Source organism: Cinclus cinclus, chromosome 6 (assembly GCF_963662255.1).
Source record: "Cinclus cinclus chromosome 6, bCinCin1.1, whole genome shotgun sequence".
Classification (NCBI taxonomy): Eukaryota; Metazoa; Chordata; class Aves; order Passeriformes; family Cinclidae; genus Cinclus; species Cinclus cinclus.
Window position 1 is genome coordinate 9,600,674 of NC_085051.1, and position 15,882 is coordinate 9,616,555.

Genomic DNA, 15,882 nt, shown 5'->3' on the forward strand with positions numbered 1-15,882 from the left:
TCTATTTTGTTAAGTGCATAATAAACAAGACAGAAATTATTTAGTATCTTTAGTATTATTAGTATCTTTTGTTGCACATCTTAACTGTACTAAAGATGATTTTTGTTCTATTCTGACTCACCTAAAACCTTGTAGACACCTTTGAGGGGGTAAAGAAGAATGAGGGAATGAAATTAAAGCTAATTCCTTTAAGCAAATTTAAAAATAGGCATTGTTTTTATATCTGCACCTGCTTGCAACAGAGAAAATCCAGTGTGCTACAGCCAAAGTTTGTTTACTTTATATTTATTTTATTTTAGTATCACAGAGATGATGACAGGATGACAAATGGATGATGGGTTTGAGAACCTACTTTCTCAGCTCTAAGCAGGTCTCAGTTTATTCAGACTCTTTGAAAAAGCTCAATTTTTAAACACAAAAAATTTGTTTCAAGCGGTGCTTCCCACTCCCCTAAGAACCAGATTCTAGGGAAAACCAATAGATAAAACCTGCTGGCAGGTGGACTGCTGGAACCCTGAAGCCTAGGAGTTTTGAACTTTCTGTGCTGTCAGGCAATGACCCCCAAAAGAACACTGGTTTTGACTTGAGGTCTTGGAGAAGGCTTCCAAAATTGAGTGATGGAGTTGGAATTGAAGTGTGGAGTTTGAATAGAAGTGTGTGATGGGGAAGGGTTTGGAATTTGGGGTTTTAGAATATAGCAAAAGGTATGGGACAAGATGGAGGTTTTGGGGCATTGTTTTTCCTTCCTTCTTGTTCTTCTTCTTGGGTACAGGTAGAATTTTTTAACTAGATAGAAAATGCTGCACTGCTGGTCACGGGTGTTCGGTCATTGGATCAAAAGTAAAAATAATTTAGCTGTTAAGTTTTTAATTAGGACAATTAGGCCTTAAAAGACCTTGTAACGAGCGAGATACAGCTCCATTTTTTCACTTCTAGCTCGTCAACTAGAAGCGCTGTAGATCAATTAAGAATTAATCTGCATTACAGATAAGCATCAACACTCGAGTCTGAACATGAAACTTCGTCTCTCGTGCTTTCAACCCCAACTCTGACTGAAGAGGAGAAAGGAAGCTAAAAAACTAACAGCGGAGGGGTTGTGGAGCTGAGTACCAGCAGGGAATTCCTAAATCCTTACCCCCGGTGGCGTAGGATCTCCTCTCATCCGTGTCCTCCGTCAGCTCCCACATGTCGCAGTGCGCCCGCGCCAGGCGCCACAGGAATTCCTGCTGCCCCGCGTACTGCAGGCAACACAAACATGCCATACATCCCACATCAGGGCCACAAGAAGGGACTCGGCAACGAAGGCTGAGCGGGGCACTCGCGGCTGAAGTCATGCAGGGATTTTTTCTGAGTTTTAAAATGCCCCAATTCTAAAGGAATTGAAGCGGAACCGCAGCGGGCGAATTTAGAACTCGGTGTGGTTATGGGAGTGGGGTAGGGATTGCCCCTCTGTGCTGGGAATTGCAGGGGCACCCCCAGTGCTGTGCCCAGCTCTGGGCTTCTCAAGTCAGGAAAGGTAGTGAGGGAAGAGAGGGAGCAAGGCCAAGGAAGGGAACGGAGCTGGGGGGATTCAGCCTGCAGAAAAGGAGGCTCTGGGGGGACCTTTTCACTCTCCACAATTCCCTGACAGGAGGGGAAAGCCAGGAGAAACTGGGCTCTGCTCCCAGGGAGCAAGAGAGAGGACAAGAGGAAATGCCCTCAAGTTGTGCCAGGGCAGGTTCAGGTTGGACACCAGGAGGAATTTTTTCCTGGATAGGGTGGTCAGGCAATGGAAGGGGCGAAGTCCCCATCTCTGGAGGTGTCCAAGGAATGACTGGACATGGCACTCAGTGCTCTGGGCAGGGTGACAAGGTGGGGATCAGCTCCAGGTTGGACTTTGAGTGAAGAAATACCTCCTCACATCCAAGCTGACCCTCCCCTGGTGCTGGAAAATACAACAAGGCACCTATACCGCCAGCTTGTTGTTGAGGAGCAGCTGGAACCCTTCTCTCCTGTCCTGCTCATCCCCGCTGTGCAGGCGGTCTGCCTGCTCCAGGAGCTGTCCCAGCCCCTCCTCCAGCAAGGAATCCACAACCAGAGGGCTTTCATCCTCGGGGACCAGGTCCAAGGAATCCCTGCGCACAGTCCTCACTGTGTCACAGCTCACTTCGTCCTCGCTCTCCCGCTCCGACTCCCGGTCGTAGTCGGACTCGGCGTTGGCCGTGGTGTAACTTTGGGGGGAAAAAAAACATCACCAAAGCAGTTTGAGTTGTTCCTCAGGAGAGGAAGAGTATCTTAGCTCATCCCAGAGAAAACTGCACAACCCAAGTGTCTCACATAACCTTGTGTCTCGTATCACCCTCAGAAAGCTGAAGGATGAAGGAGACAAAAAAGTTAAGTCACAAGTCAGTTTTGAGCAACCTGGTCCATGGAAGGTGTCTCTGCCCAGAGCAGGGGGTGGCACTAGATGAGCTTTAAGGTCCCTTCCCACTCAACCCATTCCAGGATTCTAACTGTCCCCACCTCCCTCGCACACCCTGTCAGCTCCTCCCTCTCAGCCCGTCTAACTTCAGGGTAAGAGAATTAAACAGCTAAAACCAGAGCCAGGGCAATCCAGTTAAACATACAGGTGATAAAAGAGAGCTTCAATCTCTGCAGATTATAACCTGAGGGTTTTAGCCTGCTCCAGGGAATTTCAGGCACAAGAGCTGTCCTGGCAACACCTCACACCTCCATCATCCTGAATATTAAATGCTACATAGCCTGTTCCCACTGCCACTGGGAAAGCTGCAGAACAGCAGGAAAACCACCAGAACTCTGTCCCATGAGCAAGGAATCCAGCACGGTTTCACCACATGGGAAAAAACCCAAGGAACGATCAGCAGCTGAAGCAGTCAAACAAACCAGGACATGAGGGATTATGGAGGTGCTGGTAGGACTCCATGACTTTGGAGGTCTCTCCCAACCTCAGTGATCCTGAAAAGGGTGAAAATTAAGCTCCCCCAGCAGCCAAACTTGGAATTTAAAACTTGGAATTTAAACCAGCGTTACACAGTGGTACTACAGCAGGAGGGAGTCTACTTACAGAGCTGATTCCTTTTCAACCAAGACTATCTGTGCCCCTCTCTTTTACCTGCAAGCTCTTAACTACAGAACAGGTACACATCAGCTAGCCATTTCAAAATGTGCACTTGAACACGTGGATTTTGTTGACTGAAGTCAGTGACTGCCCAAGAGAACTTCAGCAGTTCTGCTGGAACTGAGTTCCCTGCTCTCTGGGGGCACTGGGTACCTCCAGCTGTGCTTCCCTCTGTCCTGGTCTGATTGTCCCTCCCAGGGACAGCCATGTGGCCCCGCCTTAGTCTGGGGACACAGATATGTGACCACAGCACCTATCTGAAGGAGGCAGTGACAGGGCTTTGCCCACACACAGATAACAAGACACGTTTGGCTATCAAAGCTTCCTGAGAAACCATCCCTAATTCTCAAGAACTCCCCTCTCTGCTTCCTCACCACAGCTTCCAGCCTTCACCCAGACATTCCAAACACCACCATGTTATCCTGAAACATTTTAAGGCAAGAAATAAAGCATCAGCCACACACTGCAAAGGCAGGAAAAGCAATGATCCATGCTGGAGATGACACTGAATTAATGGATAATGCACAAACACAAGGGTAGGTGACACTGGCATGGCTGTCTCACATTAAAACCCTCATTTATTTACATTTCTTAATGACATTATCACCTCATTTCCAGTTAATTAAACACAAACTCCTTGAATTCCCTCATTTCCCCATCGTAACCCCCAATATTTTACTGGCAGCTGCCAAGATTTCAGTCCTTCAGCTCAAAAAACCACTGTGTTTTTCTGCCAGACAGCCCCTAAGATGTTCTGCTCGTTCAAAAAGACAAGGAAACACAAAGTTTTCAGGAAGATTAAGGGATTTAGGTGTTATCAGCCTGTTTTCCTGAGTTTACAGTGATGGAAAGCTCTGGAATGCTTTAATACAGTGATCCTGAAGGAAAACAGAGCCCATGGAAAGAGGTGAAGAAGCCCAAAGCCACATAGGGAAATTAAGCAGCACAACCCCCCTGAAAACTCTTGGGAGATTTTTGGGAATTGGGTCTGTAACTGGAGAAGCTGCTCATGGCAGCTTTTTGTGGTTTACAAAATAGAAGTTGAAATCAAAGTTTCTTTGTTGTGAATTCCACTGAAAGGATTCAGCTGTCACCAAGGAACACCTGGCTGAAATCCATCTGTTGCCAACAGGCTCATTCTTCCTCCCAGTACCTGCTCCAAAGCTTCAATGTTTTTTTTTCCAAAATTGACATTCCCTACCCTGAAAATGTTATTTTTCAAGCACATTTACATCTCTAGCAGACAACACTGCATACTACAGGCAGCTGGTCCTGGTCTGACTGATATTTTTACACCTCTCTGTGTACAACCAGAGTGAGGCATTACCTGAGATTCCAGTTTTAAATCAGGTGAGAGCTGCTAATCCACCAATCCCCACACTGGTTATTACAGCTAATTACAGTTGTTAATTAAAACGTAAGGACTACCACAGGATTCCCAATAAATTAATGAGGTTTTGCAGTAAAATATAACCCTGTCCTCTCAGCAGGTGCCTGTGCTGTAACTCGGAATTCTTGGCCTCTATCACAACTCACAATTTTCTGTGATCTGAGGACAAGGGCTGGGATGTGTGGACAAAACTCCCTTTTCCAGCAGTTTTACACAAACCATTGTGCCCCTGCTATGCATTGTGCCCCTGTGCATCTGCTGCTACCCAAATACCCAAGTCCAGCCTTCAGAACCAACTCCACAGTTCTAAAATCTGTTCTGCAGCCTTGTTACCTATTACACCACTGTGAATCACTCCCTCCCTAATTTCCCTTTCATTCCAACACCCACTTGAGCTGAATGAAGCTCTACAACCCCCATAAGATCACAGAAGCTCCCTGCTGCCTCACCAGCTCCAGTTATTAGAGATAAACATGAGTTTAGGGCAGTCACAGATCCCTGTCCTTTGTCCTGGGAGGACAAATCCCTTCTGAAATGCCAGCTGGCACCAGCTCCCAGGTCATATGGCTGCCCAAATTCCCCCTGAAATGCTCCCACTGCTCTAAAATCCCTCTTTAAATGACATTTCATCCCAACTGCTCTGGGAAAACGTATACAGGAGCACCACCTGTTTTGGGACACACTTCAATACCCTGAAAGCTACAAAAGTGGTCAGACACAGGCACAAAAGAGCAGCATTTCCTCAGAAAATCAACAATCACAAGTGCAGGAGAACTTGTTACCTGTCTAACAAGAATAAACCTGCAGCCATACTGGCATTTTTAATTATGATCTTACACCACCCAGAACTTTTCTGTCATGTGCAGGGTCAGGAGCTGGACTTGGATGATCCTCCTGGGTCCCTTCCACCTCAGGATATTCACTGATTCAAGATTTGATAGCTTTAATATAATATATATTGCCTGGAAATTTGATTTCCAAACTCTCTCACTCCATTGCCAGGTTGGACTCGTACTTCCCTTCCTTCTGCAAGGTTCCTTAATCAAATTATTTTTTTAAAACCCCTCAATTTTTCTTCTTTCTCTAACAGTCAGCATCATTTCAGATATCCCAGTCTGGCCCTGGCAGTAACACACTTACTGTAATAAAGGAAATCAGAACAGACTAGGGGAAGAAAATTCCCTTCTTTATGTTCAAAACTGCCCAGATGTGGCACCAAACTCCCTAAAACATCTGTCCCAGTGCTCTGCTTACCCCCCTTCACTCTCTCCATCATCTGTGTTGAGGTTCCCTGAGCTGGCTGTGAAATAAATGGAGCTGGAGCCTGTGGAGTCACTTCTGTCCCTGAAGAATGGGAGCTTCCTCCGGCGAGTCACGCGCTGGGTTTCTTCCAGGTGGCTCCTGGAGGGAAAGAAAAAGGAAGAGAAATAAATATTTGGTTGTGGAGTATCTGCTATTCCCCTTCTCCTCTCCAGCAGACTCCATCCAACCCCCTTTATACCCAAAGAATTCACAAGGTGAATTATCCTAGTTATGCAAACTCAAATGGAGCAAATGCTGTATTCTGCAGGTAAATCAAATCCTCCTCCATGGACAACCCATACAGAATCCATAGGTGTGATGTTCATCCAGTCTCTGCATCAGGAACTGGAGTGATAGAACAGGTTCAGACTCAATGAGGGGAAATTTAGGATACAGGGAATGAATCTTTCCCTGTGAGGGTGGTGCAGCACTGAAACGGATTTCCCAGAGGAGCTGTGGCTGCCCCATCTCTTGGAAATGTTCCAGGATGAGCTGGAGCAACCTGGGATAGTGGAAAGTGTCCCTGCCCATGGTTGGGTGGGCTGGGAGGGACCTCATTCCTGGGAATCCCATACCAGGGAGGGACTGCTCCAAGGCCAGGAGAGACGGGCAGTACCTGACTTCCCCCACGATCTCCACCGCCAGGTGCTGGAGGCTGTTCCGCAGCTCCTCCACCTCCTTCCTCAGCTCCACCACGTTCCTCAGCACGAAGTCCAGGCGCTCCAGCAGCTCCAGCTGCTCATCCTGCCTCAGCAGGGGGCTGGGCACGGCTCCATCGCTGGCACCCGCCGGGAGCAGCGCTGAGGGCACGGCCTGGGCTGCACCAGAGCACAGCGAAGCTGTTAGATCCAAGCGGGAAAGGATTCCGGGGGGAGGGAAATCTGGACACAGTTGTGGTGGCAGGGGATTTGGAGGCTTGATTTCATAGGGTTACCGAGGTGATCAGAGGGATGAGCAGCTCTGCTGCACGGAAAGGCTGGGAGAATTGGGATTGTTCAGCATGGAAAAGTGAAGGCTCTGGGGTGACCCAACTGAACCTTGCAGTGCCTGAAGGAAGAATGGCAAAAGACTCTTTACAAGGGCCTGGAGTGACAGGACAGAGGGGAATAACCCCAAACTATAAGAGGGGAGATTTAGACGGGATATTGGGAAGCAAACTCTCTCTGTGAGGGTGGGGAGGCCCTGGCACAGGTTGCCCAGAGCAGCTGTGCTATCCTATCCCTGGAAGTGTCCAAGGCCAGGCTGGATGGGGCTCAGAGCAACCTGGGATAATGGAAGGTGTCCTTGTCCAAGGCAGGGGGTAGGACTGGATGAGCTTTAAGGTCCCTTCCCACCCAAAGCATTCCAGATTCCATTATTCGATAATGACGGTGAAAAATGTGATTTCACTTTCTGTTCCTGAAGTTTTGCACAGACGTGGATGAAAACCACCAAGTTCAGGGTTCTGAATCAGCATTTCTAAAAGCTCAACACTACAACCTCACTTCCCCCTAACCTGGCCCCATTCCCCTCTGTCCCAGCCTCACTCCCCCATCCCATCCCATCCCATCCCATCCCATCCCATCCCATCCCATTCCATTCCCGGCACTCAATCCCTATTCTCCCCTGCTCCAGCTCCATTTTCCCCACTCTTCCTTTCCCAACCCCATTTCCCGCATTACGACCCCCGTTCCAACCCCATTCTTCCTACTCTAACTACGTTTCCCCCTACTCTTCCTATTCTAATTCCATTCGTCTCCAGCTCCACGCCTCCCTATCCCATTTTCCCACATTCCAGTCCCACTCCCTCTATTCCAACCCCAACTTCAACGCCAACTCCAGCCCCCTTCCTCTCCATTCCAGCCCCCTTCCTCTCCATTCCAGCCCCACCGCGCATATTCCAACCCCATCCCCCTAATCCCGACCCGGCCCCCCCGCCGCCCGATCCCGCTCGTACCGCGGCGCAGCGGCCCCGCCGCCTCCTTGGAGCGGCGGCGCATGGCCCAGAACACCCCGAGGCAGAGGCCGGCGCCCGCCGCCAGCCCCAACGCCATTCCCAGCCGGGGCCCGGCCCGGGCCGGCTCCGCCACCGGCACCGCCATGGCCGCTCCGGGCACGCGGCACCGCCCGCGGCGCGGTGTGATGACGTCACTGAGAGGCGACAATGATGAGCGCAAGGCGCAGTCGGTGAAAGCGTGACGTCATCGGCGCACGGGGCGGTGAGGCCACGCCCACAGCCCCACAGCGTGTGGGGACCGCGGGACGTGGGCGGTGTCACCGCTGTCCGCCAGGCGCTGGGTCCACCGAGTGTCCCGGGAAAAAGCCCTCCATGGCTGCCGGCTCCGCAGCTGCTGTCACCTCGGCGCCTGTCCCGTCGTGCTGACAACGCCTTGTGGAGGGGACATGCCGGGTGTCCCCGCTCTCTGTGTGGTGCCCCCCCCCCCCAAAAAAAAAAAAAAAACGGGAATTTGGGATGCCCAAGGAAGCTGGGCACTGGGTTTGGGATTGTGGGCACAGAGCCGCCGGCTTTTGGGGTGAGACAGTGGATGTCGGATAGAATAGGCAAAGGAGACCGGAAGGGCCTGTCCCAATCATCCCGAGCATTTGGGGCTGGAATTCTCCCTTCTACAGGGAATGTGGTGGGTGGTTACATTCCTGGTGGGATCCCCCCAGGAAGATCTTTATCCCAGAATCACTGAAACTAGAAATACCTTTTTCTGTAAGAGCCAAAGGATTCTTTAGGAAAAGGTGGCAGTCAGGAGAGGGAAAATCAAGCCCTTTGTGTGGTGCTCCCTCCTGGGGGTTTGGGTGACAGCAGGATTTGGGCAGAGCCAAATCTAGCAGAACCTTCTGCTCCCCTTTTCCTGAATTATTGGGAGCAATTCTGAGCTAGCCCAGTCCAAGGAGAGCTGGGAGCAGCCAGCTCAGAGCCAGAGGGTGATAAGCTGTTTTGGGATGATGGATGAGATCCATCAGCGCTCCAGCTGCCTCCCAGATTTCTGTACCTCCTCAAGAAATTCAATATTAAAATGTTATGTATAGGTCTTCTGTCATTTCCCTCTTTTTTCCTTAGTATCTTTTTTTGTCCAGGAAAGAGCCACATAAGAGTCAGGCTCAGAGCTGGGCAGGCTGCCAGAATCCTGGCTAGTTTTCCTGTAATTTCTGGAAAGGTCTGGATTTCATATCCATATTATTCCCTGCGTAACCACAGACCACACATGCCCAGCTGAGGTCCAAAGAGGTCACGGATTATGGGAATTCTGTCAAAATCCAACCCAGCTGGTTGAAATATACCTTTGGTTCATTGGGCAACAGGTTTGTACTGGGACAGGAGAGCAATGAGCAAACATTCCAGCTGTTCCAGGACTTGGGGAAGAGGCTGTGCTGAGGATGAGAATGATCAAAACAAGCTGATATTTAACCCGTAGGGGGAGGTACCCCACAGAGAGCTCCAAATGGACATTTTGGGATGTGTGGGACATGCTTTAGGAAGACGAGACCATCAGCCTCTGGGCTCTTGTGTCTCACCCAGCCCAACCAAAAGGTCCATGACAATGTCAATAATAACAATTAACAACAACAATAATTATAAATATAAGAACAATCAATAACACATTAATAATAACAGATATATGCAGCACATCTGCCTGTCCCAGTCCCTTGCAATGGGACTTCCCAAATTATGAAGGGATTTAGGTCTCCTGTATTCCCAAATAGTAACAGCCAGTAGAAAAACAGATTTTCCCCCAAAAAAATGTTGGTAATTCTGCTTCAGGGGAATGTTTGGTCAGACTGTGGGGTGGGAGTGGGAACACTGCAGGGCCCACTGTTCCCCACCTGCCTGGCTCTTGCTCCGTCATCTCCCAGTCCTCATCTCCCTGCTGTTATTTCCTGGTCCTTTATCTCCCTGCTATTAATTTCCGTTTTCTTCATCTCCCTTATCCACCATCTCCTTGTTCATTGCCTCCCTGCTCATCATCTCCTGTCCTACATCTCCCTGTCCTCCACGTCTCTGCATCTCATCTCCTGCTCCATCCTTTCCCTGCTCATCATATCCTGTCCTTTTTCTCCCAGTCCATCGTCTCCTGCTCCATCTCCTCCTGTCCCCTCCTGCTCCATCACTTTCCAGCCCTTCACCTCCTTCACATCCCTTGTTGGGACAGCAGCGCCAACATCCCGAGGGATCCGTCGGAGCCCCCCGGGAGCCCTCCGACCCCTCTTTGGGAGCCTTTCCCCCCCCGCACTGCCCGGCGGTGGTGGCGGGGCGGGACCGGGGGCGGCCCCGGGCGCGATCCCCCAGGAGCGGCGGCGGGAGCGGCGGAGCGGAGATGCCGTACCTGCTCATTAGCACCCAAATACGCCTGGTGAGTCCCGGCGGGATCCCCGGGGATGGGGAATTCCGGGAGAAGGGCAGGGACCGACCGCAGCGAGCGGTGAGACCCGCTCAGCCCGCGGTGCGATCCCGGGATGGGCTGGTCCTGCTGCTGCTGGGGGCGATGCAGTTTTGGGGGACCCCCAGCACGGCCAGGCTGTGCCCCAGCGGCTGGTGTGGGGTGTCCGGCACAACTCCCTGAGAGCCCCCGGTGTCCCCAACCCCGGATCTGCTGTCCCCAAACCGCGACTCACTTGGGAAACTTGCGGCGGGATCCCACGAATGCCAGAGGGACGGCTCCGCTTGTCCTCGCAGTTGGCTTTCCCTCATCCCCAAACAGCCATTCCAGGGTGGAAAACGCGGCCAAGGGAGTGGGTATGGCTGGGGCTGCTAGGAGCCGGTCAGTGGTTGGGATTTCTGGCTGGGATCACTGTCCAGGAGCACCGGTGGGATTGCTGGCTCTCACTGTGAGATAAAGCCACAAAGCAAACGTTACTCCCCGGCACTGGCAGCACCCACGTCCTGCAGGACTCTCTGGAGGAACCCACAGCTGTGTGTTTATCTGGGGTTTCCCTTTTCCTGACAATCATCCCTCCCGAAGCCTGGATCTGCCGGTGTGGTTTGGGGTAGGAAGCAGGGACGGTGAAAACAGCACATAAGCAAAGGGTGGGAGTTGTGATGGACACTGCTACTGCTGCCACTGGAGACATCCCAAAGGAAGCAGCAGCGGATTGGGAATGGGGATGTGTGGGGATGCTGCAGTACCAAAGCATCTGCTGGCAGTGTCATTTGGGATCGTACAAGTCGATTGAGTGACTATGGATGAGGTACAGGAAGGGGTACATGGATTATGGCACTGGAGGGAACAGCCTGGAGCAGCAGGGCTCGGTGTGCCGTCCAGAGAATTTGGAAACTCTGCTCTTTGGTAAAGGGGCAAAGCAAACATTTCCAGCGTGAACCTTGGCATCAAGCTAAGGCTGAAAACTTCCTCTCCTGGCCTTGCACGGGTGAGCAACTGCACCTTCCTGGCAGTGGCAAGGGATTGAGAGCCCTTCCCAGCATGGGCTGACGGCAATTCCCTTCCTTAAGGGCTCTCACTGGAGCTGTGCTGGGAACAGGGGGGTGGCCGTGTCACTTAGCACTCTGTGCCTGTCCCACAGGAGGCTGGGCCCACCATGGTGGGTGACGAGCACTCGGATCCCCACCTGATGAGTATCCTGGGGGCCACAAAAAGGAGCACGCTGGGGAACAACTTGTAAGTCCTCCTCTCCTTATTTTCCCAAGAAGCACAGAATGTTTTCACTCCTGGAATTCCCCACAGCACCTTCCAGCTGTACAGTTCATCCTGAGCTCACATGTGTCCTTTAATGAGAAAATGCTGCCTGATATTTCACTTGGTTCTTTATTTTCCTTTGCTCTGACTCTGTTTTAGCACCTGACTCCCCTTTCCCTCTCTCGGTGCCATCCCTGCCTTGCTCTGCCTGTGGCTTTTCTTGGTGCTGAGACACCCAGAATGCTCACCCAGCTCTGTCCATCCTGTCCCTCCCAGCTGCCATCTGTCTGTCCATCCCATCCCATCCCATCCCATCCCATCCCATCCCATCCCATCCCATCCCATCCCATCCCATCCCATCCCGCTCTCCACTGCTGGGTTTCACCCCAGCCAGCTCCCAAATGTTTTCCACGGGCCGCTGAGCCCTGGGTTTGGAGCTGCTTCCCATGGTGTTGCCCCTGACTCCAATCCCTCCACTGGTGTGCTCCCAAGGCATGGATATTTGACACTTCTTCATGTCACACCTCTGCCCACGCAGAGTTTGACCCCCAGCCTTTGGCTGAGTGCCACTCAGATATGTGACCAACGTCTTCCTCATGGTTTGGCCAACTTTTTTTTTCCCCCTCACTTGATATCCCACTTCTTGGTTTTCCCTGGGGAAAACAAAAAAACAAAAGCAAAACACAATGACAAAGCAAAACAAACCGCCAAATGCAAAAGAACTTGACAGAGAGGAGCAGCTCGATTTCTGCTGTGTCCCATGTGTCATGGTGTGGAGTAGGAGAAGGAGTAAAAGGAGGAGGAGGCATTAAGACAGAAGGCACATCTCATACCAAATGTTCCCAAACTTCCATCCATGGAGCTGGGAAAACCCTCCTACTACTCAGCACCAGCCTGGCCAACACCAAGGGCTGGATCCTCGGCTGCTGCAGCATCAAAAATCTGAGTGGGGTGGGAAATTTTAATAGTAAAGGGATAAAATACAAGTATTGAGGGCTCCCCCAATCATCCCAGCTGAATTCCTGGGTGTTTTGCTGGGCTGATCCATCTCTGTGCTGCTATTCCCAAGCCTGTGGGTGAGCAGAGATTGGCAGCAGCACCAGCGTCGTGCTGCCACACGCAGTGCTGAGCCCAGAGTTACACAACGGGATGGGAGACAGAGCAGGGAGAAACATGACAGGCTCCAAGAAGGAACTGATATCCCAGGAGATTTGGGCAAGGATCCCTGGGATTCAGGTGGAAAAGGAAGGCAAAGACACATAAAAGCCTCTGTGGTTCCTGCCCCAGCAGCTGGGGCAGCCACAGCACTGTAAGGAACAGAAGCAGCACATTCTGCTTGTTTTGGGGAAGGGATACGAGCTTCCTATGGGATCTACCTGGTGGATTCACCACCTTTCTCCCCTCCCTGTGGCCTGGAGCATTTTGAGCTCCTCTTGCCTCACCTGCTCCTTGTCATGGCCTCTGTCACAGCTGGGAACTCCGCTGTGTCCCTGCGGCACATCCCTGCGGCACAGCGCGTCCTCCCCGTGTGTGCCTGAGCAACAGGCAGTGGGGAAAGTCCCCTGGCTGGAATGTGGCTGCTGGCACCCCCAAGAGCACAGCCACATGCCCACGTGCCAGTGGGGCAAGCCCTGCTGTGTCCTCCAGAACCCCAACCAGGGCTGGGAGCTCCAAGATCTGCACTGTGGATGAGAAGGAATTTTCCATCCCAAATTCCTTCATGAGCAGAGTCTGGCTATGGATGCTGCAAACCCCCCCTTCCTTCAGCACCTTGGGCCCTAAAACTTTAGCCATGACCTTGTAGGGAGCCTGAAGGAAAAGCTTGAGCAGCACAGACCTGATGGGAGACTGGGATGTAGAAGTGAAGCTGGAATCCCTGTAATGAGGGAGTACACGGATCCTGTTCTGCAGCTTTGCACAGACACATGGCCCCTCATTAAGTCCCACAAGATGTGGGGAGCAGGGATGTGGTCCCTGCCCTCTCACTCAGGGTCAGAGCCCTTGTGGTAGGCAAGGGGTGGGGTTTACCTGGAAGAAAAGGATTTGCAGGGATCCCAGCCCCTCTATCCTGACTGGATGCACACAGAGACAGCAGCATATCGGATACCCAACAGCCTGCAATCCTCATTTTCCTCAACAAACAGCTGGGATAAAGCCCTGGGAACTCTTCCCTCCTGCTTTTAGCTCAACTACTCAGTTTTTTAGGTTTCTACAAATCCCTGCCTCTGCTACTTCCTTTGAATAATGGGAGTAATATTTACCAGCTCCCACTGTGAATCTGAAGGGTATGTGGCAACCCTCCTGGAGAAAGAACAGACTTCAAAGACACTTATAATAATGCACATTATCTTTACACCACATCTATAATTACAGCCAAGTACAGTCTGTCTTGAGAAACTGGAAAATCTCTCACATCTCGGGTTATTTCGTGCTTTAAAGCACTCCCAGCTCCAGCACGGCTCTGAAATCCAAGCAGGAGAAGCTTTGGAAAGGCTTTTTGGATTTTTTTAATCATTATTAGTAGGAAAAGCAGGAGAGGCTTTGTTCAGGTGCCCAAACAGGATCCCCAGTGATCCTGCAGCCCATCATTATCTGCTTAGCCAGCACTGCAAGTCAGCTCCAGCTGAGCTGCTCTGGGCCTTATCCCAGAAGTCGTGTCAAAGGAGAGGCTGGCACATCCAGTGCCAAAGGTCCCACAGGGCAGCTCAGCTCAGCTGTCCCCACCCAATTCAGCCCAGCCTGTGCCTGGTCCCTTCACTGGGGAGCAGGGTCACAGCCCTCAAGCTTCTGGGATTGAGGGGTAGAAATGTGGGACAGTTTCTGCTCCAAGCATGGAGCAGCACAAACCAACGGGGAATCAGAGCTGGGCAAGGATCCCTGTATCAGCTCTCAGGCACCGCTGGAACAGAGGAGCCTGGGCTCTACCTCGCCTGGCATATCCATGCAGGATGGATGACTACTGGCTTTCCAAATGTTTCCCACTGGCTGAAAGCAGCACTTTGTTACAATCCTCAAATTCCAACAGTCTCTCAAACCCACCCATCTCTATGCTCTGACATAGGCAGAACATTGAGATTTGATTCTTTAGAAACACCTGAATCATTCCTCTCCTCCTCCATGAATTCCCACGTCAAAAACACGCTCGCTGTGTTTACCTGTGAACCCTCTGCGGTAGTGCCAGCCCAGTTACCAAGCAGCACGTGGCTTTGGACACCAGCCCCTGAGCCACATTCCTATTCACCCTGATCCTTCCCTCCTGGACAGGATTCCCGTGGTTTGGCACCTTGGGCTGTGCCTTCCCCTGGGGTTAACCAAGGCCCTGTGTCACACACGCCTGTGCCAGGTGTGGCCGCTGGTCTTACAGGGATCAGGAGCGAGGCAGGCTCACTTCCTTCCACCAGGAAATTCCCATCTCTTCCTCTCCCAGCTCATCTTATTCCCATCTTTCCCGGGTACAGCTCTGAATACTACGTGAACGATGCTCCGCGCCTGGTCCTGGACAAGCTGGAGAGCCTCGGCTACCGCGTGGTCAGCATGACTGGTGTGGGCCAGACCCTTGTCTGGTGCCTCCACAGGGAATAGCCAGGGAGAATCCTGCCTTCCACCTGGACAACATCCTGCTGGAAATCACCTTGTAGGACTGGCAGCAAATATTTCCCCCTTAATTCCTTCCTGTCCCAGACTCCAGGTGCTCGGGCAAGGGGAGGAATGACACAAAGGCAGAGCTCGACCCAGTGGAATTTTGCCATCCCTCTTCCATTTCCCAAGAGCAGGGGGAGGAAGGTATGCCCAGAATCAGGCAGAGGGAACAGATGGCTCCAACTCTGTGTTCAGCAGGATGGCAGTCTGGCAAATTCCAGCTTTTTACATTTTAATCATGCATTCAGCATGCCCTGGAGGAAGCTCAGTAACAGCAGCCCTGTTTGCCTCCTCCTCGGGTTGCCCTGGAAAGCTCTGTGCCTTCTCCTGGGCCAGGGGGTTAGGGAGGGACACCAAGCATGGACGCCACCCCATCTTATCCCTGAAGTCCAAGGGGGAACCACTAAAACTATTCCCAGTTCTCCAAGAATCCCTTCTCTCAGCAGCACCACCAAACTTCCAGCTGCGAGACTGCCATCCAAGCCTAACGCGGGACTCCCAAAGTAACAAAGAGAGGTTGTGTGACTATTCCAGATGCAGGCTCTAACCCTAACACTGCTGGAATGTTTGAGACTGTGCACAGATCCTGCTGTGGGGGGTAACACCAATAAAACAGTGCTCCAAAGAGACCAATGTCCTTCTGTGGGTTGTTTAAAGCTGTTGCCAAATCTCTCTGGATGCATGGCTCCCGAACGAGCTTGCAGGAATTAAAAGCTCCAAGGTTTGGTGTTCTCATGGCACCTCTCCCACCTTGTCCCATGGGATGGGGCAGCTGCTCTGGGCACAGACACTGACAGGGTAACACCTGC

At 51.6% G+C, this 15,882-nt stretch overlaps 2 protein-coding genes across 3 annotated transcripts in view; one reads left to right on the forward strand and one right to left on the reverse strand.

The window, feature by feature from the left end:
• Nucleotides 1-11,165, reverse strand: part of RMDN3 (regulator of microtubule dynamics 3) — a 26,078-nt gene extending 14,913 nt beyond the window's left edge. Inside the window, exons 1-5 of one of the 2 annotated variants that reach the window (XM_062494533.1) lie at nt 10,416-11,165; nt 6,427-6,628; nt 5,763-5,909; nt 1,952-2,210; nt 1,136-1,238 (exon numbers count right to left, since the gene is read on the reverse strand). In XM_062494533.1, coding sequence (XP_062350517.1) covers nt 1,136-1,238; nt 1,952-2,210; nt 5,763-5,909; nt 6,427-6,628; nt 10,416-10,491 — 787 coding nt within the window. In that variant the 5' untranslated portion in view covers nt 10,492-11,165. Of the gene's footprint in view, nt 1-1,135; nt 1,239-1,951; nt 2,211-5,762; nt 5,910-6,426; nt 6,629-7,746; nt 7,936-10,415 lie in introns of those variants that run through there. The other variant, XM_062494532.1, reaches the window with a different exon arrangement.
• GCHFR (GTP cyclohydrolase I feedback regulator) lies at nt 8,108-15,702 on the forward strand. Its single transcript, XM_062494534.1, has 3 exons — nt 8,108-10,153; nt 11,322-11,416; nt 14,893-15,702. Exons 1-3 carry the CDS (start codon nt 10,118-10,120, stop codon nt 15,014-15,016), a joined length of 255 nt encoding a protein of 84 aa, XP_062350518.1. The 5' UTR covers nt 8,108-10,117; the 3' UTR covers nt 15,017-15,702.
• The last annotated feature ends 180 nt before the right edge of the window (nt 15,703-15,882 follow it).